Here is a 26,012-nt window from a genome sequence, read left to right as displayed (position 1 = left end):
ATATGTTGCTGAATGTGCCTGCATTAGCACTTCAGCTTGTGGTCTCCATCACTCTCTAAATCTTGCACCTCTCTCCAACACGGAGCACAGACACGACCTTTGTTGAGTTTAGGTTCTGAAAGATGTGAACAAAACAAGAACACAGGAGGACATCAACAAAAATAAGGTTTAAAAGAGAATTGCATTAGAGCATTAGTTATACTTCAAATTACTTTAGTATCACTCCGTAAGTATGGTGTGGAAAGTCCTGGCAGAATGTAAATAATTTATGACTAAAGGGAACAACTCACTGAATAGTAGAACCCAACAATCATGGCTGCCCCACTGTAACTGGTTACTGTGTTCCCACAGAAAGAATCTCCTTTCTTGTCAACCAACACCTCCAACCAGTTGGTCATAGGCTAGACACTGATATTAAAGATCTGAATCACTTCCTTCCCTGGCTCTTGACCATCCCCACCACATTACCACCTGGATCCCCACTCATCACTGTTGATACCATCTCCATATATACTAATGTTCCTCATGCCCATGGCCTTACTGCTATCAAACATTATCTCAACAATGTCATTCTGACTGAAAACCCACCTCTTCAGTCCTTATACATCTAAATAATTACAGCCTCACACATTAATACTTCTTTGAGGAGAAGATATATAAAAAATTCTGTATCATGACCTTGGGCACTGAATGGCACCCCCCTATGCCCATCTGTTTACGGATTATCGATAGGAAATCTTTCTAGTCCCCCAAATGCCTTGTTTGATTCTGTGTCACTGATGATGTCTTCATGATATGGATCCAAGGCCACTACTCTGTCCTTTCCAACCTCAACACCTTCTCTTCTATTTGCTTCACCTGGTTCTCCTCATCCTAATGTGTCACTTTCCTGGGTATTGATTTACACTTCTCTGATAGCTCCATCTATATATTTCTGTCTACATCAAGACTACTAAACACTAACAGTACCCACATTTTGATAGCTATCATCCCTTGCACACACAAAAAAATCATTTTCATGTAGTCTGGCCACCTGTGGACAACATTTCTGCAGTGACAAGAATTTGCCTTGCCCAGTATGCTGAAGGCCTTAATAAGGCCTTCACAGACTGGCACTACACCAAAACCTAGTTCAGAAGCAGTTTTCCAATACCATATCCTCACACCCCCAAATCCTTTCACTACTTCCAAGAGCCAGCTGCAAAATCATGTCCTTCATCAACTATCTATTATTGTCTTCATATATCCATAATTGAAATGGATGACTTGGAACGTAAGCTGGTATAATATATGTTAAAGAATGACGAAATTCCTCCAGCTGTATTAAGGTGTTGGTTTTATTGGCAACTAGTTTCGATGTTGTTACTTCGTCATCTTCCAGCCCATACTTGTTGACAGCAACCGTATGTGTCTAACACTAGTAGTCAGTAGTGAGATAGGCGTGTTCCATGTGGAAGGAATTTCATCATTCTTTAACATATCTATTATTGTGTATGGAAATGAGAGACATCCTACTGACAATCCCTCCCACCCCTCATACAGTGGTATTCTGCAGCCCACATAGCCTATACAGTATCCTGGTCTATCACTACGCCACTCTCATTCTCAACCATTTGCCACATGGGTGATATACCTATGAAGGACCCAGGTGCAATACCTAAATGATTCACTCAGCCAGCACATTCTACTCCTGTCCCATCACAGGCTTATCCTAGCCCATCAGTGCCAGGGCCACCTGTGAATCAGCCAGGTTATGTACCAGCTCTTCTGCAACTTGTGCACGTCATTTGATGTGGGCTTCACCACAAACCAACTGTCCAACTGTCCACCAGAATGAATGGCCACTGCTAAATTGTGGCTAAGAGCAGTGTTGACCATCCACTAGTGAAACATACTATTGACCACAACCACCACCCCCCCTCCCCCCCCCCCCCCCCCTGTCCCCCACACACACACACTTCATTGTCATTTGTCATCATGCTCCCAACCCACAAAATTATGCATTAAAAAAATATCCATATTCTGAATTTAAATATTGCAAAATACTTCTGCATTATATTCATTTATTAAAAATTCTAATATTGATAACATTTAAGAACTTGCACAAAATCTTTGAACACTAAAGAGAGTGTACATAATGAAAATGTCTTCAGGAGCAGGATATTTACACTATTGACCATTAAAATTGTTACACCAAGAAGAAATGCAGATGATAAACGGGTATTCATTGGACAAATATATTATACTAGAACTGACATGTGGCTACATTTCCACGCAATTTGGGTGCATAGATCCTGAGAAATCAGTACCCATAACAACCACCTCTGGCCATAATAACGGCCTTGATACACCTGGGCGTTGAGTCAAACAGAGCTTGGATGGCATGTACGGGTACAGGTGCCCATGCAGCTTCAACACGATACCACAGTTTATCAAGAGTAGTGACTGGCGTATTGTGACGAGCCAGTTGCTCGGCCACCATTGACCAGACGTTTTAAATTGGTGAGAGATCTGGAGAATGTGCTGGCCAGGGCAGCAGTCCAACATATTCTGTATCCAGAAAGGCCCGTACAGGCCCTGCAACACGCGGTCATGCATTATTCTGCTGAGATGTAGGGTTTTGCAGGGATCGAATGAAGGGTAGAGCCACGGGTCATAACACATCTGAAATGTAACGTCCACTGTTCAAAGTGCCGTCAATGTGAACAAGAGGTGACCAAGATATATAACCAATGGCATCCCGTACCATCATGCCGGGTGATACGCCAGTATGGCGATGACGAATACACGCTTCAATGTGCGTTCAACGCGATATTGCCAAACACAGATGCGACCATCATGATGCTGTAAACAGAACCTGAATTCATCCGAAAAAATGACGTTTTGCCATTCGTGCACCCAGGTTCGGCGTTGATTACACTATCGCAGGCACTCCTGTCTGTGATGCAGTGTCAAGGGTAACCGCAGCCATAGTCTCCAAGCTGATAGTCCATGCTGCTGCAAACGTCGTCTAACTGTTCGTGCAAATGGTTGTTGTCTTGCAAATGTCCCCATCTGTTGACTCAGGGATCAAGACGTGGCTGCACGATCCATTACAGCAATGCGGATAAGACGCCTGTTAATTTGACTTTGACTGCTAGTGATACGAGGCCATTGGGATCCTGCACGGCATTCCGTATTACCCTCCTGAACCCATCGATTCCATATTCTGCTAACAGTCATTGGATCTTGACCAGCGCAAGCAGCAGTGTTGCGATACGATAAACCGCAATCGCGATAGGCTACAATCTGACCTTTATCAAAGTCGGAAACGTGATGGTACGCATTTCTCCTCCTTACACGAGGCACGACAACAACGTTTCACCAGGGAACGCCGGTCAACTGCTGTCTGTGTATGAGAAATCAGTTAGAAACGTTCCTCGTGTCAGCGCGTTGTAGGTGTCACCACCACCGCCAACCTTGTGTGAATGCTCTGAAAAGCTAATCATTTGCATATCACAGCATCTCCTTCCTGTCGGTTAAATTTCGCATCTGTAGCATGTCACCTTTGTGGTGTAGCAATTTTAATGACCGGTAGTGTACCTTCTATCAAAAGAATATGATTTTGTTTAAGAGACACTCTTGGTAACAGTCATTATGCTTGAAGTGCTAAAATCAAGTTTCATTTGCAGTCTTTCATTTACTTTACTAGCTGACTTGGAATACTATTTCAAACTAGCTATATGCTCATGCTTTGCAATGGAAGTTAAAGAAGGGCCTTTGCATATCACTGCTGTTTAGAGTTCTGTGCCTCAGCTGGTAAAAACAGAACCCTTGTATGATCACTTTGTCAATAGACACAAATGAAGCACATCAAAAGAAGCAAAGCAATTTCATTAAGTTTTTAATACACAAAGAAAAATCAGTAAATTTGTATATCCTAGCCAAGTAAATTCAATGTTAGTTTGTTTTCATAAAGATAAGATTACTGCGCGTAATTCTGTCATTGATGTAAAAAAACTGACAATGTCATCTGTTGGTTCTTTGGTGTGCTAAAAAGCTAACAGTGCTGTCTGGTGTACTACACCATCAATAAGGTAAACATCCAAACTACTAAGCTGAGCAAATTCCTAAAACTTTAAATTATATCTTTATTGTTTTATTTTTCCTTTTTTGTTATCTGACTTAGATGAAATAAAGCCATTTTGTTGCCTCAAGCTCTGCTCAAGTTGCCTGTGAAAATCCCATGAATATTCACTGAGTAATTTTGGAGATTAGCATGTTCAAACAGACAAAAATTGCAGTTTTACAGTTTTACTCTTCTGAATCGCAAATATTACTAATGTGTCTTAAAATCAATATTCTTAAAACTTCTTTTCACTCGTTTCATAACAGAAAGATGCTTTAATAAATTACAGGGGTCCCCCAGTGATAGTTCGTCTTGGTGAACTGAATCTGAAACGTGATGATGATGGAGCACACCCTGTGGATTATCGCATTGTAGATATTGTGCGCCATCCTGAATATAAACCACCAAGCAAATACAATGACATTGCTCTGTTGCGTCTTAGTGACCGTGTGCATTTCAACAAGTTTCTACGACCTGCTTGTCTCTACACACATGACACTTTCTCAGTCAACAAGACAGTTGCAACTGGTTGGGGTAGAATAGATTATGGTAAGTAAATAAGTAAAAAAGCAATAAATTTAAAAAAATACACACTATCATAAAAATATGAGATTAAAAATAATTTAGCAGTTAATGTGGATAACTCACACACAATGCACTTATAATGAATTGCTCTGCATAATACTTGAAAAAGTATTACTTGGAAAAGTAACCATTTGTCATTTAATTCACAAGCACAAGAAGTTCCAAAACCCCATAAAAAAAGTATTCTAAAAGATACCTGGAAGAACAAAGTGACGATAGTAACCAATGTCCAGAAAGCTCATCTAATCGTGCTACAGAGTGACAGAAATATATGCACCAATGTCCACAAGCTAATTTTGAAACCCACAGGACTGCTTTCCTTGTAGAAATTCAATGAATATAATTTATGACAGCTTAACATAGTTAACAAGAATTTTATGGCAACACATATGCATGTGATATTCACATTACATGAGGGATTTTCAAGAGTGTTTTAGCTAACGAATGTGAACCCCAGATGTGTTACAGAACTTGAGTAAGGTACTCTCACATTTCTTATGCTTTTATGTGTTTGATTTAACAATAGGTTGAATAATAATGCTGTACAAGTTGTGTACAAGTTGGAGAGTGATAATCATTGTTCCATATCAAGAGTGAAGTTCAGGAAGGCAGTGAAATGTCCCCGCCACTGTTCATCAACATCATGGATGGTATAATAAAGAACATCAAGAAATGTTTTGATTAACTTAATGCAGTTGTCTTTTGCTGATGATGTCATGATCTGGGGTGAAACAGAAGAGGAAGTTCAGACCCGACTCACTGATGGAAATCTCAGTTCCAGGGGTACAACCTTCACAGACCAAAACAGTGGTGATGGCAGTCAGCAGGGATGGGCATCCCACAAGTGTGAAACTAGGAGACCACCACATAACATCTGTGGATAATTAGTTTTCCATACCTCAACAGTATAAATGCCAAGGATAATTTGATTCAATCAGAGATTACCAACAGAGTGCAAAAGGGTGCTGAATTCGACCAACAAGTGAGAATGTTTTTATTGGTATGACGAGATCCATAAAAAGCAAAATTATGTATTTTCAACAGCTTCTTGTACTAATATTGGTCTATGGTATTGAAGCATGCACCAAGAGAGAGTCAAATGGTTTTCCATAGATCCACTATTCAGAGGACCTAGATGGATAAGTTAAGGAATATGGAGGTGAGAAAGAAAGTTGAAATTAAAACATCCCTTTTAGACTAAATGAGCACATCCGTACTGTGGTGGTATGGGCATGTAGTGGAGCCTACAAGAAAAACCCAAATAAATATGGAAAGAGAGGTGGAATGAAAATGTCCTGTTGGAAGTCCCAGAACCCACTGGCTGGACATGATCAAAGAAGACCTCACTGCCACAGGAAGGGCCTTGGATGATATTTCCCATGACACATTGTACATAGTCTGAAGGAAATGGAAGAGGCTCATTAACAGTACCCCCAAAACTGGAATTGAATGACAATGGATGAATAATGTCCACATTTACAAATTTGTATTGCATACTTTGGCAGCCATGCTAGTACAACCAAACTGATGTCTCCTCTTGTCATTAGATCATTCCTTAAGTTAAAAATACTGTTAAATTCTTCAAATTTGTATTGTTACTTTTTCATCTAGACTGACTGGCATACTGTCTAGTGGCAAAGATGATGATAAATGCTACACAGGGAATGTAAGTATGAATGTTCTCGTCTCCAGATTTTTTTATGTTCAGTAGCATCATTGAATGAGGATCTTGTACATGGGTTCCTATACTTCATATGCCCTGTTATACCATCAAGTCTCTGATATATTTTGAAACACATTGTCCAAAAAGCAATTAGTTTCATTACTGAGAAAAGTAGCACCAATGCATAAAGTCTAACATTTGACAAACTAATGATTTTATCATCTCTCATTCCCTGTGGCTGTACTGGAAACACATACACAAAACTTTACAAAGAGTATTATCTATAGGTTGATTGTTTATGTGACATCTTGGAATACCATGTGTTGGACTATATTAGACTGTAGGATGCCATGGTTCAACACATTTACAAAACAATCATACATATCTTTCATTTTGTAGCTGTCTCTTGAAATTTCAGATGAATTCTCTGCATCATCTGACTGCATATGAATCTTAAATGTGGAGGGTACTGTTCTACCGTAGCATAAAAATTTACATCTATATCCAAATTCATGTTCTGCAAACCATCTTACAGTCTCTGGTGGGATCTACAGAATGTGATAAATGAATTAATTAGCCCATCAAAAAGGATGACATTTAGGGATAAAGAACAAGTGAATTTATATATTAACAGACAGAAGCAGTTATTAAATATCAGGTTTCTATCACATCTCCCTTTTTTATATACAACTGTAACAAAAATCCAAATACATAATAAACAAATTAAGTTGCTGGTCCTTTATATGGATATAATGTTGGAATTGCAAATACATTATACCTACTATCAATTACATTGTGTTTACTCAGGCTAGATATTAACACAGTTCAATGCATAGGGAATATACTACTTTGAAAAAAATCTGCGCCTCTGTTTTACGTTAAACAACTCCTGTTTATTTCTTATTTGATAATATCTACGTGATGACAATTTGTTTAGCAACAGCTCCTCTGTTAATTATACCTGGAACGAACCCCAGATGGAGAAATAATACTCAAGAGTCAATCAAATGAGGGTTTCATGAGCTACCTCCTTCGTGAATGTGTTGTATTTCCTTGGGATGCTTATGGCATGTCTGTGTGGCCTCTTGTCTTTTTTAGAAATACTTTTATGTTGTCTCTCCACCTTACATCAAACCAGATTTATATGTCTAGGAATTTTACATTTGCAAATATTTCCAATAAGTGATTACTGCTGGTGTAGTTTCTGCATGTTGACATACTATACATTACATCTGTTTGTGTTGAGAGTCAGTTGTAAGTTCCTGAATCAAGCATTGGTCCTCTGTAGGTCTTCCTGTATTTTGCTACAATTTTCTTTCTTGGAACCTCCCTGTCTACAACAGAACAGCTTTGTGGAGTTTCTGATGTTACATTTACAAGACTGTTAAAATTGGACAAAGCTCCAGGGCCCACCAGAATCTCTATCAGATTCTGTAACAAACTTGCAACTGAGTTAGCCCTTCTTTCAACCATAATGTTCTGCAGATGCCTCAAACAAAAAACCATGTGCAGTGGTGGGAAGAGAGCACATATACCACTCATCCTGTTGACAGCAGAAGTGAGACACAAAAGTACTGTCCAATATCAGTGACATCAATTTGTTGTAGAATCTTATAATACAGGGTGTCTGGGCTAAACATATAATAATATAAACTGCAATAACTTGAGAAGTAATTGATGATACATTTCTAAAGTATCATAACTCAAAATACACTCCTGGAAATGGAAAAAAGAACACATTGACACCGGTGTGTCAGACCCACCATACTTGCTCCGGACACTGCGAGAGGGCTGTACAAGCAATGATCACACGCACGGCACAGCGGACACACCAGGAACTGCGGTGTTGACCGTCGAATGGCGCTAGCTGCGCAGCATTTGTGCGCTGCCGCCGTCAGTGTCAGCCAGTTTGCCGTGGCATACAGAGCTCCATCGCAGTCTTTAACACTGGTAGCATGCCGCGACAGCGTGGACGTGAACCGTATGTGCAGTTGACGGACTTTGAGCGAGGGCGTATAGTGGGCATGCGGGAGGCCAGGTGGACGTACCGCCGAATTGCTCAACGCGTGGGGCGTGAGGTCTCCACAGTACATCGATGTTGTCGCCAGTGGTCGGCGGAAGGTGCACGTGCCCGTCGACTTGGGACCGGACCGCAGCAACGCACGGATGCACGCCAAGACCGTAGGATCCTACGCAGTGCCGTAGGGGACCGCACCGCCACTTCCCAGCAAATTAGGGACACTGTTGCTCCTGGGGTATCGGCGAGGACCATTCACAACCGTCTCCATGAAGCTGGGCTACGGTCCCGCACACCGTTAGGCCGTCTTCCACTCACGCCCCAACATCGTGCAGCCCGCCTCCAGTGGTGTCGCGACAGGCGTGAATGGAGGGACGAATGGAGACGTGTCGTCTTCAGCGATGAGAGTCGCTTCTGCCTTGGTGCCAATGATGGTCGTATGCGTGTTTGGCGCCGTGCAGGTGAGCGCCACAATCAGGACTGCATACGACCGAAACACACAGGGCCAACACCCGGCATCATGGTGTGGGGAGCGATCTCCTACACTGGCCGTACACCACTGGTGATCGTCGAGGGGACACTGAATAGTGCACGGTACATCCAAACCGTCATCGAACCCATCGTTCTACCATTCCTAGACCGGCAAGGGAACTTGCTGTTCCAACAGGACAATGCACGTCCGCATGTATCCCGTGCCACCCAACGTGCTCTAGAAGGTGTAAGTCAACTACCCTGGCCAGCAAGATCTCTGGATCTGTCCCCCATTGAGCATGTTTGGGACTGGATGAAGCGTCGTCTCACGCGGTCTGCACGTCCAGCACGAACGCTGGTCCAACTGAGGCGCCAGGTGGAAATGGCATGGCAAGCCGTTCCACAGGACTACATCCAGCATCTCTACGATCGTCTCCATGGGAGAATAGCAGCCTGCATTGCTGCGAAAGGTGGATATACACTGTACTAGTGCCGACATTGTGCATGCTCTGTTGCCTGTGTCTATGTGCCTGTGGTTCTGTCAGTGTGATCATGTGATGTATCTGACCCCAGGAATGTGTCAATAAAGTTTCCCCTTCCTGGGACAATGAATTCACGGTGTTCTTATTTCAATTTCCAGGAGTGTATTTATTTACACACCTAATATACCTTGAGATGCAGGCCATTAGTGGCGCAACAGACATCTAACCTGTATTCCACTGCTCTCGAAGTGTTTTGCAGTATTTTAGGTGTAACATGTTCAATAGCTGCACAAATGTGATGGTGTCGATCTGGTACACTTGATTCTTGATAACACCACACAGCAGAAAAAGAAAAATAAAGTGGTGCAATGTTTGGGCTTCTAGGCCATGAACTACCTATGCCAATCCAGCAATATGGGAGTTCATGATCCAAGAAATCCCTCACAGTGTTCACCAAATGGCATGGTGCACCATTCTGCTGAAAGATCATCTCATGAGGAAGGTGTGGCACAGCATAAAGCTCCAATATGTCTATTTGTATTGCTGCATTAACTGTAGGCTATGTGAAGAAGAATGGAACTACAACTCTGTTCTTCAACAATTCACACCACACATTGACTTTTGGGGGAGTCTGGTTTGCACTCTACCACTACTTGGGGGGGGGGGGGGGGGGGTTCAGTTCCCCACGTGTGGCAATTGTGAGTGTGTACCGTACCGGAAGTGTAGAATGTAGTGTCGTCCAATAAACAGACAAAATCAAGGAATGGCTCATTTTCATCCATTTTCACCAGAATTATCTTCATGAATGCCTACTATTATGGCCTGTCCTCGGGCTATATTTTGTGACAAAGCTGCAGTTTGTATGCCTGTAGACACAACCTCTTCTGGATGACATTATGTACTGTCAAATGGGCTAACTGTCTACGTGCTTGTCACATTGACTTACAAGGGCTCCACTGGAAGGATGTACAGCTTAATTCAATAGTAACTTCTGGTACTGTGTGCTTGGCAAGGTGGCCTAACATCGAAAGCAAACACTGAGTTTGCCAAAGTTGCTTGTCCCATTACTTGATTTTTACATAACTGGGAAAATCATCAGTTGGTCTCAGTCCATACTCTCACTGGAAACACTGTTGTTCCAGTGTAACAGACTTTAGCTCCATGAAAGAAAGCACACCAAATATCTTCTGCTGTGGAGTACACAAGGCTACTGACATTCATTTATGTGAACAAAGCAGTTACATACATGCACACACTGTACCATCTGCCACAAGCAAACACAGAAACATTGAGAGTTACCATCCTTGTAGGAGGAAACCAACAATAAGTATCTCAATTAGGTCTCAAGTTATTATATTTTACATTATTAAATGTTTACTAAGTCATCCTGTCTGTTCTGAGATCAAATCTAATGAGGTATCTTTAATAGAATGACCTCCTCCATGCCAACCAGCAAGGATCCTGAAAATATCAATAATATCCAACCAAACTTATGCTTTTCTCGCATGACATCCTGAAAGCCACAGTTCAAGGCAGTTGGATAGAAGCAGAATTTCTTGTCTTCCAGAAATCGTTTGACTCCATAGCACACGTGCACTGATTATTGAGAGAATAATTGTATGGAGTATGTACCTTGTATAGATCCCCTAATAAATGGCTTCGAAGACTGTTCTCAGGTCAGAAGGAGATAACGCATACTACTTCTAGTAACAGCAACCCCCTTAATGCACCATGATGTCCAAACCAATTTTCAGGTTGATGACTGCTATTCTACTATGTAAGTTTATGCAAGTCTCAGTAATAAAACACTACAACAATAATTGAAATTAATATTGATGCAAACTAGTAAAGTATTTGCTTGGAAGAATATTCATGATAGCTTAAATCTGATTACTGGATCACAATCTAAAGTTGAACCTTTGCCTTGATTTTACTCTACATTTCATGAGCATCTAATACAAGACATCATTTCAACCGAAGTGCAACACCGTTAGAAGCACTCAACAGAGAGCAGAGTTCTACATTGTTATTATTGTGTCAAGCCTTTGAAAGTTAGATATCATTTGTTTGCTGTTTGCTAGTCCATTTTACAGTGTTAATCTACAAACATACCTAGTTATAGCTATCTTCTTTGGATACAGAAACTGCTATTGTCTTCACACATACATGATATTTAATAATAAAAGAATCTTTCTGATTTTTTTACCTGTCAATGGGAGCAAAGTAAAAAATCATACCTAAAATGCCTTACTGTCAGAATTTGTTGTAATTTCTGTTGTTTTTGTACCTTGCAGCTGAAAAACCAAGTGAAACTTTGCTGAAAGTGGTTCTTGATATAATAGATAACAAAGTGTGCAACAACTTATGGCAAAGTGGTGTCAAGATCAGTTCTCTGCCTCGTGGAATAGCTCCGTCAATGATGTGCGCTGGTGTCCTTTCAGGAGGCAAAGACACTTGTCAGGTATGGTACTAGAATATGTTTTACAACTGCATGTGAGAATCCTCAGAATCATGTAATCTTTTATGTTTAATTTATGTAATAAATCTTCTACATCTATAGCTACACTCTGCAGACCACCATTAGATGCATGGCAGAGGGTACATCCCAGTGTACCACTAACTAGGATTTCTACTAGTTCCATTCATGTATGGAGTGTGGGAAGAATGATTGTTTGAATGTCTCTGTGCTTGCAGTAATTATTCTAATCTTATCCTCACAATCCATATGTGAGTAGTATGTGGGGGATTGTAGTATATTCCAAGAGTCATCATTTAAGGCTGATTCTTGAAACTTTGTTAACAGTCTTTCTTGGGATAGTTTACGTCTATCTTCAAGAGTCTACCAGTTCATTTCCTTCAGAATCTTTGTGACACTCTCCCATGGGTCAAACAAACCAGTGACCATTTGTGCTGCCCTTCTCTGTATACATTCAATATCCCCTGTTAATGCAACACACTTGAGCATTATTCTAGAGCTGGTCCCAAGAGTGATTTGTAAGTAATCTCCTGCGTAGACTGATTGCAATTACCCAGTTATTCTACCAATAAACCAAAGTCTACCACCCGCTTTACCAACAACTGTGCCTATGTGACCATTTTGTTTCATTTCGCTACAAAATGTTACACCCAGGTATTAGTACGAGTTGGCCGATTCCAACACTGACCCATTGGTATTATTGTCATAGGATACTATGTTTTTTCATTTTGCAAAGTGCACAGTTTTACATTTCTGAACATTTGAAGCAAGTTTGCAATCTTTGGACAAAGATCTGCTGGAATATTTATGCAGCAGCTTCTTTCAGATAGTACCTCATCACAGACAACTGCATCATCTACAAAAAGTCTGAGGTACTATTAATATTGTCTGTAAGGTCATTAATATACAACATGAACAGTAAGGTTCCCAACAAACTTACCTGGGGCACACCTGAACTTAATTCTACAGCTAACGATGACTCTCCATCCAAGGTAACCAACATATAAATGAACAGAAAATGCATGATAGGTAACGATTCCCTCCTACACATATCTTTAGACTTTTTGTTCAATGAGTGAACAAATTATCACTTAGTTACTATTTCATGTAGTCATCTGCAAAAAGTTTTATTGTGTACTATCTAAGTAGATGAAAAAAGAACCCTTCTTCCAGGTACCATAAAACACAGGTATAAGTAAAGGGCAATGCCAATACTAACTTCCAGAATCAGAAAGTTCTCTATCTGATGAGGCAGTGAGGAAAGAGGAGGAGGGGGTGGGGGTGAGAGGGGAACAAAACTACTCATGGATTTGCTGGTAAATTTTCTGGTACCCCTTAAATACATTTCTGGCCATTGAAATTGCATCACCATGAAACAACATGTAACAAATGTCACGTGTACTCTATGCCTGGATATGCAGATAAGCTACATCTACATTTTAGTGCAACCACATAAGATAGGTAGGAGTAACACTGCCTACATTCTGTACATAAGGAAGGATTACACAGCAGGTTTCTCATTTTGAAATTTCATTTAAATGCTGGTTGTTTATGAGAGGAATGCATTATGCCTCAAGCAAGAAGGACAAACACGTACTATCATGTGTTGGAATTCAAATTTATCAGCAGCAGGATTGTGGTCTATCAAGACTGCTGTTTATTGATTCACAATATTACTTGTGTTGGACAGGGTGCAACAACCATCAGGCAAATATGGAATTGTGGGTTCAAGAGGGCCACACTTAACACTAAAGTGGGATGTCAGTGGCCCCACCTGAGAGAACAAATATTGTTTGTCAGCCATGCATTATCATAAAGCTGAGTCACATTCCTTGAGTCAGGAAATGGACTCTTTCACAGCAAGATAATTATCCAAACACACACACACACACACACACACACACACACACACACACACACACACAGAGCAATGACATCTGGAGTACCTTGGACTGTTAGCACAGTGAGCACTGCTGCACTTCTCTCAACACAGTGGGAGATAGATGCCCAATGACAACACCACAATAGGAGTGGCACCTCATCATCTTTTCAGACAAGTCTCAGTTCTGTGTACAGAATTACAATAGACAAAGCCATCTGTGGAGATTCTAAGAAGAACTAGTATTGCTAGATAGTGTTGTCATATAGACCTGGCACCTAGCATCTGGTGTGATGACACAGAGAGTTGCTGAGTACACAGCACAATCATCTCTGGTTTGCACAGCTGTTAATTTACACAACAGGTGTTACTTTTCTGAAGTATTAAGGCTGCTGTCTGCCACCTATCTGAAAAGTCTCTTTGATGTTGTCTTTCAACAAATTAACATAACACTCCATTTTGCCCATACTTTTCTGATCTACCCTGATACAGAGAATGTTTGGCTGTGGCCCTGGCCATCACATTCTCCAGATTTCTCTCCCACTGAAAACATGTAGTTATGGGTTGCTGAGAGACTGGCATGCCATCACTGGCCAGCCACTATGACTGATGAACTCCGATATAAAGCTGAAACAACATGGAATGAATATCTGTGTCTGTAATCCAAGCTTAGTTCAGCTCATTGCCCAGTTGAGTTAGAGCCATTGTTTCTAACATATGCGACACCTCCATTTACTAAATTTTACACCCTGTATGCCTCCAGATAATATAGAAATTTAATCATGTATTCTTCCTACTTACACTGTACATGCACAAGTGAAATTTCATTATTTCTTAGCCTTCCTGGTATATCAGTTTTAATGTCCAGCAGCATACTTGTGCCATTTTTCTAAAAATGTATGTCTTCTTCCCTAATGTTTCTTCAGTGCACATCTTTCTTGACATTAGCAAATCATTTAGCATATGGATTGCCTTTTCTGCGGGTCTTGCTAAATGATTAATGATTCTCTTACAAGGTTTACTGTTGTCAGTTCTTGAGATTTTTCCAAAAAAGTTAATACCTTGTTTTGTATAATGTTTAATATTCTGCCACATGTAAGTGTAGTAATTAGTCTCTGTACAGTTAGCATGTATCATCTTTTTTTCTTGGTCCACAAGTTATTCCTGGAATCTTTTGCTCCTTTTTCTCTATCTCTTCAATATCTTTTGATGTTGCTAATGCCAGATATTCTGAAGCACACAAGGGATAAGATTTGATCACTGACTGGTAATATCTTAGTGTGATTTTAGTTGAAATTGCTGTCTTATTGAAGGTATTCCTCATTAGGAGGAAAGCTAGCTCAGCTTTTCTGACTCTTCCACAGCTTTCACTTTTGTGTACTCCATGCAGTTGTATGATATCATGAAGATACTAGAACTGGACAATCTTATCTACAGTTCCAAACATGAAAACAGATTTCATGCTTTTCTTGTCGTTCATAATATACTTTGCCTTCCCAAATAATATCTGTAGACCTCTTTTTAATGCTATCTCCTCTGACTATTAACTTGTGTGATGAACTATTCAGCATCTTTTGATAATTATACAAGATTAAAACTTCCTGCATCCTATCTAATTTTGCCTGTAATATGTTATTCTTCAGGAATATTTTCTCCTATCTTTCATGACCTTATCCACAAAACTGTTGAAAAGTAATGGAGATATGCAGTTCCTTCATCTGAAGCCTATTTGTATTTCAGATCATTCCAAAATCTCACCTTTGAATTTAAATTTTGTAATCATGTATGTAACAATTTATTTTATTAACAGTAAGTCTCTTTATCTATAACTATTTCATAAAGTACATGCCTGTCATTAAAATCACAAGCTTTCAAGTCAACAAATGCAGCAATGTATTTCTTACTTCTAGCAGTTCCATCCTCCAGTAATGGTTTGAGAGTCTAGATCTGTTCTACATAAGATCATCCTTTCCGAAAATCAAACACACATTGACTGATTATATGGTTTGCTTCTTTCTCTGGTAACAACAATGCCATTGAAACGGTCTTGCATATCCCTATTAGAGAGAGATACTCTGTTGTTGTTATGGTCTTCAGTCCAGAGACTGGTTTGATGCAGCTCTCCATGCTAATCTATCCTGTGCAAACCTCTTCATCTCCGAATAAGTGCTGCAACCTACATCCTCCTGAATCTGCTTTCTTTATTCATCTCTTGGCCTCCCTCTATGATTTTTATCACCCACTGCTTCCCTCCAATACTAAATTGGTGATCCCTTTGTGATGTTCGCCTGCTTTATTTCTTCATTGATAGTCCTTGGTGTCAATATACTGCATTGTTATACTGGCTGGAAAATGGGGGGTGAAAATTCAACACTGACTACTGTAAATGATGTAGCTGACAGTTGCGTTTCACAGTTCTTTACTTGTACTGTTCACAACCCCCCCAATTTTATACAATTATATGGCCAGTTCACCATCGGTAAATGTTGAAAAGCCTCATTAATAGGTTACAGGTAACATCAGCATACTGCTTCAGTAGTTTGCTGTTGAATATCTATGAGCAGTAAAAACCTAACCACACAATTCACAGTTCTTGCAGAATAATATGGTACATGTGTCACTATTTGTCAAATTAACTAAACAGACATTGTCATTAATTGTTCTAACACATGGCCTATTTGTGTTACACTTATTCCACTGTTAAGTTGATGCATTGTTGTTAATCTAACTAATACATAATTCCTGTTTGAAAATCGGGTATGGACTGACTGTCTCAGGACCAAAAATCAGTCCTTTATATATCCCCACCATAATAGGCATTGAAACTATACATGTGCAATATTTAAGTTACAGAAATTACAATTAAAACATAACTTATTCAATTAACTGAATATATTGAAAAATTCCTTCTCTTTAACAGTTCCTTCTACCACAAGGCTTATGCTGAATTATTTGTTTAAATAATGAAATTACCAGATATAGTTATACAAACAATACTTTTGACAAACCTGGTAATTGTTCTGGAATTAATTAAGGACTGGCTTTGCTAATATGTTTTTGAATAGAACCAAATAAATATTTTGAGAATCCTAGTAGTTTTTCTTCCAAAAGTTTACAATTAGTACACAATCTATATTTGTTTATAAGTCAACAATAGAATTTAAGTCAGGAAAAAATTACTGATTTCATCCTACAACAAAAGTATTAACTAGGAATGGTCCAAATAAATTAGGAAATTAATTTACACAAAACTAAGCACAAAATTAGACCTGACGCTACATTCCTTAAGACTGAGGGCCAACCTCTCTCTTTTGTGGTAATGCAGATTATGCTCATGCATGTTAATGGTAATCAGGCAAAAATGAATTTAAGGAGGCAGATGGCAAAACAAGAGAGATCCCAGCTTGTTTTGTCACATTACCCCCTCACTGAATTGACCAGATATATATTGCAAACAGCTATCTAGGCAATTCAATCACCACAAATGACCCCACAATGTGGGTTTAACATTCTACACACAAAAGAATATTACATAAGAAATCTGCTTATCAAAAATTACAGTAAATAATATGTTTTCTCAAATTTCTACTTATATGAGCTGGCCATATGAAAATCCCCATACAAAATATTTACATATAGTGTATATCCACAAATTATATTTTTAATAAAAATAGGCATCTTCATCATTAGTGATGTCCTTTCCAGATAAAGAAAGATTAAATTCTAAGATACATATTACTTTACACAAATCCTGTCTTGCTTCAAAGAATAAATGATCTTGGGTTGCAAAACCTAAAAAATTGCACTGCAACCTGCAGTTCATTTTCAGACAGAAAATTTCACTTTTTCAATGTTTAGTATTTTGCACAAGTACTTTCTCTCTTTTAATGAGCACTAACATATTTTCTCATCAAGTCATCCATGTTTTCAACAAGTCCAAGTGGCAGTTAGTAAGGACATGCACTACTATCAGTTCCCTTGGAGGTGGTTCTCCTTCGCCACAGTCTCAAACTGGTTAACATTGAAAGATTTGGGTTTCTTTTCCATTTGCAAAATCACTAAAATGCCAAGTCCTGTTTTGAAATTCGCGCCATTTATGGACACATATCACCTTAATGTCCAAAATAAGTACATTACCTCTAGCAAAAACTCAAGATGTGCAGTAGGCTGGATTTACTAATCATTACATTATGAAAAAAGAATAGAGTAATGATCGCATAACTTAATTACTACTCAAATCAAAATTAAGGGGATGGAAGTTTACCAAATCATTGTTCTCCAACTCTGAGTACTACTCTCATTCAACCAGAAAATTTAATCATCACAAAATGTTACCGAATAGTTGACCTGTCAGAATATTCATGTCACTCTTGCGCCACAGTTATCAGTTAATCAGCAAAATACTTTTCTTCATTCCAGTATTACCACTTTAAGCTCATAATTCCTCAGAACACAAATAGAAGTTTTCAGATAACCTATAGATCTGATAATGCAGCATTATATGACTTGTACCTCACTAAAATATTGCTCTTTTTGTTAAGCTGCACAATATACACAATACCCAATGCTGGCTAGTTCAAAAATAGATCATCAATATTGTTACATCACATTTGTTTGTATGCAGTTATCTTTTTCATTACTCAATCATGTCTGTCAGCTCCATTATTTCTTACCTCATTAGCTAGTGGAGTGCATTCTCTAAAAATATTCCTACTGCGGAAACAGGTTCCCTAACCATTAAGCCCCCAACATTATTCATTATTTTATTATTTCTTTATTGCTTCATTATCTACTAAATAAACACCTGCTCTACTTACCTAATTCAAAATTGATTCTACTGAAAAACACTCCACAGTAACAGATCCTTAGGCTAAGGCAAACTTAACATCCATTACTGACCAGACAAAATCACTTAGAAAAACTATTATTTCACTGTAGTCCATCAAATTGCTTGAGATTCTAGCATGAAGGGCAACATACATACAAATCTTGCTTATTCTTTCCACACACATTACTCCAGGCAACTATGTTTGAATTTCTATTGCCCTAATGTTAGAAGAGGCTGTACCATGACGCACTTCTACAGGTAGTTAGTTATCTCCATATAGTGATTGCACGGAACACAAACACTTCTATTATACCACAATTGATATTAAGACCTAGTATTCAAGAGAGTTTTTACTACATATTGCCTCTGCTGCTACACCAAATTATTCTAATCTCACACTTGAGCGGATTACTTCAGATGTTAATTATAGTTTTCAGATAGTCTGCACCTTCTCCTCCACGTATGCTGACACTTTTCATTTTCTATTTACCTTACATGTTTGTTTGACAGAGATTCTTTAACTATGACACCAATTTATTTTCATCATATTTCATAAAACCAGAACAAACACAGTATCACGTAGATTTTTACCAAATACTACTGCTGTTTCCTTTTTTTTATATTGCTTTTTCTTCCATCCTCTTATGATTCCATTACGTATCACTAACATAACATAATGTATATAGATAACACTGGACAAACCTTTTCTAAAATATTCCTATACTAAAGTATCCTGCTGTACAAAATCACATTAAATTTGAAGATAGAATGTTTCTGATTCACTTATAAATTACAGATAGGAGAAGAGTTTTACTGCCTCAGGAAACATGAAAAATGAGACAGGGTAAGCATTATCACTACATAATTGAAGCCAACACAGAATGTTGAACCCACCACTTTCACAAGAAATGAGTCCCAAATATTATCAATGCTGAGATTCTGAATCAGCAAGAAATTGCACTCCAACAGCTGTCATGCCAATTCCACAGTTAATAGTACATCTTGTTTCACACTCTTTGAAAGGTTACCAGTAGCAACAATAATTTTTATTCCAGAAACAATCATCACTACTGTATTCTTAATAGATTCAAAAAATGTCTGTGAAACACTATTCAAATCACTACCATCTACATCTACATCATACCCCACTACAAGCCACCTAATGGTGTGGGGCGGAAGGTACTTTTGGTACGACTACCTGATCCCTCCAAACCTGTTCCACTCATGAACAGTGCGTGGGAAGAATGATTGTTGGTAAGCTTCTGCATTGGCTCTAATTTCTCGAATTTTTTCCTCATGGTCAATATGTGAGATGTATGTGGGGAGAAGTAAAATGTTGTATGACTCCTCCTGAAAAGTGCTGTTCCGAAATTTCAATAGTAAATCTCTCCATGATGCACAACGCATCTCTTGTAATGTCTGCCAGTGGAGTTTGTTTAGCATCTCCATAATGCTCTCTTGCCAGCTAAACAATCCTGTGATGAAATGTGCCACTCTTCGTTGGATATTCTGTATCTCCTCTATCAGTCCCACTGATTGAGATTCTAGCCTGAGGGGTAACATACATACAAATCTTTCTTATTCTTTCCACGCACATTATTACGGGCAACTAAGTTTAAAGTTTTATTTCCTTAATGTTAGAAGAGGTTCCATACCAGACTGTTAATCACATTGACAATGAATGCAGGATTCGAGCCTATCACAGTACTGAAGAGGACTTCCTGCTAGCAACTCCATATGCAGTGTGCTGGATTTAAGGACTGGATATTCAGTTGTAAAGCCAAACTTAAGTTTCTTGTGTGCAAATATGTACATATGTATATGTAATTTGATTTTATGATATGTCTGTATTAGTCATAAGCTAAATAAATAAATCAGTCCTACCTGATAGTGATCCCAGATAGATGAACAATACTCAAGAATAGGGTGAACAAGTGCCTTATAAGCCACTTCTTTCATGGATGAGTTACATTTCCTTAAGATTCTTCTAATGAATGTGAGTCTGGTATCTGCTTTTCCCACTATTTGTTTTATGTGGTCATTCCTCTCAAGGTCGCTCTATATAGTTATGACTAGATATTTTATGGCAGACGCTGTCTCCAGCTGTTTGTCATCAATAGTGTAGCTGTACAGTAGTGGATTTCTTTTCCTATGTATGCGCAGTATGTTACATTTTTTTATGTTCAGGGTCAGTGGCTAGAGCCAACACCATTCATCAATTCTCTGCAGGTCATTCTGCAAATTCTTACTATCTTCTGGTGTTGCTACTTTGGTGTAGACAACTGCATCATCTGTGATAGCCTTAAACAGCATTTGGCACTTTCTACTAGATCGTTTGTATATATCGTAAAACAGCAATGGTCCTATCTCACTTCCCTGTGGCACTCCTGATATTATGTATACATCTGTCAATTTTGTTCCATTAAGAATGACGTGTTGAATTCTGTCTGCTAGAATGTCTTGAATCCAATCGCAAGTCTGCTCAGATACACTGTAATCTCATATGAAACAGCAATGCGGGACAGTGTCAAATGCCTTACTAAAATCAAGGAACATGGCATCAATCTAAGTGCTGGTGTCCACTGTGCTGTGGACCTCATGGACGAACACAGCGAGCTGAATTTTGCAGGATCCATGTTTGCGAAATCCATGTTGAGTTTTATAGGGGAGATGTTAATTTTCCTAAAACGTCATAGTTCTTGAGCTTAAAACGTTTCCCAGAATTCTATAACAGACTGTCGTCAACGATATAGGTCTATAATTGTGTGGATCTGTCTTACCGCCTTTCTTAAAAATGGGAATGACTTACATTTTTTTACAGTCATTAGGTACTTTTCATTGCTCAAGCTATCTACAATAAATTACTGCTAGAAGGGCAGCAAATTCTTTTGCAAAATCTTTACACAATCTTATAGGTATCTCGTCTGGTCCTGATGCCTTTCCATTACTAAGTGACTATAGCTGCTTTTCAATTCTGCAATGAGTTATCTCAGTATCTGCCATTTTGATGTTTATATGATGATTTAAAGGAGGTCCAGTGTTACAATCTTCCATGGTGAAACAACTTCAGAAGACCGAATTCAGTATTTTGGCCTTCTCTCTGATATCTTCCATTTCAGTTGCTGAGAGAATGACTAGATAATTTTGGTTCAAATGGCTCTGAGCACTATGGGACTCAACTGCTGTGGTCATAAGTCCCCTAGAACTTAGAACTACTTAAACCTAACTAACCTAAGGACATCACACACATCCATGCCCGAGGCAGGATTCGAACCTGCGACCGTAGCGGCCGCGCGGTTCCAGACCGTAGCGCCTTTAACCGCTCGGCCACTCCGGCCGGCACTAGATGATTTTGACCCACTTACTGATTTTACATATGACCAAAATCTCTTAGGGTTTTTACTCATGTCGGTTGTCAGCATCTTACTTTCAAAATCATTGAGTGCTTCACTCATTGCTCTCCTTACACTCATTTTCACTTCGTTCAGCATTTGTTTGTCAGCTAGGTTTTTACTTCTCTTGAATCTGTGGTGAAGTGCTCTTTGTTTACGTAGCACTTTTCTAACACAGCTATTAAACCATGGTGGATCTTTCCCATCCCTTAAAAACCTTACTCAGAAAATACTTGTCTAAGGTATATTCAATGATGCCTTTGAATTTTTTTCCACTTGCTCTCCACATCATCCTCATCACCAAATATTTGATGCTGGCTGCTGAGGTTTTCTGAAATTTGTATTGTGTCACCCTTCTTGAGGAAACATTCCTTGCAGGACCCGTTGTCATAGATGCTGTCACAGCCTTGATCACTGATACCTTCCTCTACGTTGACTGACTCGATAAGGTCAGGTCTGTTTGTTGCCAGGAGGTCTAAGATGTTACCCTCATGAGTTGGTTCTCTAACTATCTGCTCAAGGTAATTTTTGGACAAGACATCCAGAACAATGCCACACAAATCCCTGTCTCTGGCACCAGTTTTGGTGGCATAACACTCGCAATCTATATCTGGCAAGTTTAAATCACCCCCTATTAACTATCCCATTTTGATTTAAATTGGTCATGGATGTTAACATATGCTGCTGATCCAAACTTCGTCACGTGTTTTAAAGATAAAGCTTTTCCCAAATCATATGGCATAACATTATTGTTTGCTTACATGGTTGTCGATTTAAGAGATATGCAGTAAAATTTACTGCTTCTTCCCACAATTTATGAGACAAGTCTACACTAAATATCACAGTGTGCGCATATTCAGCCATGGACATGTTTTCTCACTCTGTTTCACATTATAGATGCACTTACATCCGGTTGCCTTGCAGTTGTATGGCAATGGTACCAGACTTGTTTTCTCATGTACTACTCCATTCTGTGAGAAATAATTTTTAAATTGCTTATTTGTGAAACCAGTCCCATTGTCACTTCTCAGTCCTATGGGTTTGTTTCTCATTTGTCTTTCAATCAGTCTGAAATTCCAAAAATGTTGGGAAAGCATCACGTTTACTTTTTAAGAAATACAAGAATCTGTACTGAGTGCAGTCATCCTTGAAAATTATGTACAAATTTGCACCACCATGAGATGTATAGTCTTCATGTTGAGTTTGGCTAAAATTTTTCTGCACTCACATTTAAAATGTCTTCCTTTCAACAGTAATAATAGTTAAAGAAGGTTTGTTATTCTTTGAGTTGAACTTATTGTTTTATCCACATTGACTGCTGCAAATTCTGCTGACTTTTCATCACATTGTACAAGTGTTTGTTTCTCTCTCAGTATCCTTGACATCAAATTATCAAACATTCATTGATTTTCAGCACACCAGTCCCAAGCAATGGGAAAAGTTCCAAATTTTGTTGGCAGATTTCCCAAATTTTTAGCCACTTTGTCAACTTCTGTAACTGTTTCACCTATATCAGCTGAGGCTTGTACCAAACACTCAACTTGAGTGATGTGTTGTACAATTTTGTCTGTTGATGACATTCTGTTACCAAAAAACTTCTGCTTCAAAGCCTTTTTATTAACTGCAGATTGCTCTTCTTGGATATTCTTTAGTCTGACCCACATTTCAGCTGCATTTGTCAAATTCCATCGCAGTAGACAGAATGAGCATCGGCTTCGCATTTAAATCGTACCATGCTATTTGCCTCTCCAACTTCATTTGGCATTGCTTTCCACTCCATGAGATCAAGAACCTTTTCAGCAGGAAAAATAATTTGCAGCTGATATTTCACAAGTAGAAATTCTTACCATAAAGTTGCTGGAATCTATATTCTTTCAATTTCTGCATCTACATTTAAAGCTGAATGTGAACCGAACTTACAGTACTCAGTTAAAAATGGCAAAAAAAGGTTTTTCACAAAAGACCAATGAAATAAGACAGTTATAGTACCCGAGTGTCAAAATTTAAGCATCATGGTTCACTCGAATAAGGCTTTGATCACATGCAATGAATTCACAAAACATATGTATACCGTGGCCTGGGCTCATGACATGGTGTCTGTAATTATGTTTTACATAAAATCACAGAGTGCAATTAACTCAGAGTCAAATAACAAGTCATTCTTTTTATTAGAGCCAGAATTGACAACAGTACCTACTACAATAAAGAAAACCAAAGATATATTTTTATAACATCACAAAACATAGCTGTACACAGATGAACATACATCTCTGGTACACTTACTTTACAAATATCGAAAACAAATCTATCAAGAACACTCAATATAACAAGTTCACTCTTGTCAACAATAACAGTATGCATTTCCATCAGCCTGTTGATTTTGATTAAGTCTGGTGGTGTTGAATCCAAGTTCTGTTGTATGCACTATGCAGCAAGTCTGTTTTATCAATGAAAGTTGACCAACTGGTGGAGAGAGTTGATCTTTAATGCTTAGAGTGAGCTGTCAGCTTTATTATTAAGTTCTACTGTATTTTTCCGGAAATGGATAAGATTGTTTCACCATATCAGAATTTTTGTTTCATGTAATAAGATTACCAGTTAAGTTACCAAACTTGATTCAATAACATCACAGTAAAATCAATTAAATAACACTAAAATGTGTTCCTAACATGTTTTTTGAGTTATTAATGCCACAATTGTGATGAATTTATTAATTTTTTTCTATTTTACAGGGTGATTCTGGTGGGCCAATTCAAATATCCAGCAATAGAAATCATTGTGTGTATTACGTTATTGGAGTGACATCGTTTGGGAAATACTGTGCTGGAAAAAATTCACCAGGAGTCTATACACGTGTTTCTTACTTTGTTCCATGGATTGAGAGCATTGTGTGGCCAGATGGTTAGCTCACAGAGTCATTACCAATCTGTGATATACTCTGAATCTCTGGAGCTTACATAAGAGCAAATTTCTTACATTAAAAACTTTTTATGCTTTGTGTTTTATAAATAACAGCAGAGATACCTCAAGTTTTAACATCTGTGTTCTCTGCTTTTGCTCCAAGCAGAAACTTTCCACAGGGATAAGTAGTTTGAAAATGTATGTTATCTGATGCCAGCCATATTATCAAAGGATGTGATGACAGCTTTATCACCAATCGCTTCAGTTGTCTGAAGTACAAAGTTTTAAGTAGTTGATGGCATATGTTGGTTCACAACACATGGTGATAATCAGTGGACAATGATTTGGATATTTATTTCAAGATTTTCAGTTTTCTTGCTTCTTTTTCAGCATGGAAATGTAATTTTATCTTACTGTTACTTGCTTTAGTATGATAAAAGACTGTCAAAACCTGCAAATTACTTTGCATGTATTGGGCACACTCAGGAATAAAATTTTAAGATCAATCAAATTCTTACCTTTTCCCCCATGAACTTCATAGAGCACTCACTGTGATTTAGTTGCTTCTTTGTTCATATTTTCATTGTATTTTTTGTGATGAATTTTGTTTTTAAATGAAGGGATTTACAGGGGCTTCGTCAACATTTCCTCTGTCAAGCTGACATCAGGAATGTCTCATCTGTCAACTGATTAATTTACTGCTTCATCGAAATTTACTGTTGTCACAGGTCTAACACTCAGATATTTAACCAGAAAGTTATAAAAATGAAATCGTCATGGATGCTATGAAGCACTTTCATAAGAAAATATGAAGTGACCTTAATGTATACAAAAGATTCACATTTAAATTTAGATATAACTAGGGATCATTTTTATCTGTGATGTTTAATGTTGACTAAAAACTTAAATAGCAAATTTTATGACTTGCAGATTAAAGATTTTGCAGCTTTCTCTCTCTCCTAAGAATATCTGAAATAAACTCACCAGTTTTAATGTATGTGATGCCCAACCTTGCTGCTGCTCCTCACTTCTTAATACTAAAAGGTTATAGACAACAACTGAAAATGTTGTAATTCTTAAACAGAGTTAGACTTATTTATCCCAAATCTTTATAAATATGAATACAGTAGGTAAAATTACCATCATGTATTCGTAGTTGAAAGTTATTGTCCACAAGTTTTATGATGAAAACCAGAAAACAAGAAATGTT

At 38.4% G+C, this 26,012-nt stretch overlaps 1 protein-coding gene across 1 annotated transcript in view; it reads left to right on the top strand.

The window, feature by feature from the left end:
- LOC126481306 (serine protease snake-like) overlaps positions 1–25,311 on the top strand; it is a 264,390-nt gene extending 239,079 nt beyond the window's left edge. Inside the window, exons 6-8 of the mRNA XM_050104961.1 lie at positions 4,398–4,657; positions 11,621–11,787; positions 24,634–25,311. Of these exons, the coding sequence (XP_049960918.1) occupies positions 4,398–4,657; positions 11,621–11,787; positions 24,634–24,807 (601 nt within the window). The 3' untranslated portion in view covers positions 24,808–25,311. The remainder of the gene's footprint in view (positions 1–4,397; positions 4,658–11,620; positions 11,788–24,633) is intronic.
- The last annotated feature ends 701 nt before the right edge of the window (positions 25,312–26,012 follow it).

The sequence above is a fragment of the Schistocerca serialis genome, chromosome 5, assembly GCF_023864345.2.
Source record: "Schistocerca serialis cubense isolate TAMUIC-IGC-003099 chromosome 5, iqSchSeri2.2, whole genome shotgun sequence".
NCBI lineage: Eukaryota > Metazoa > Arthropoda > Insecta > Orthoptera > Acrididae > Schistocerca > Schistocerca serialis.
This window is presented reverse-complemented; position numbering and strand designations above follow the sequence as displayed.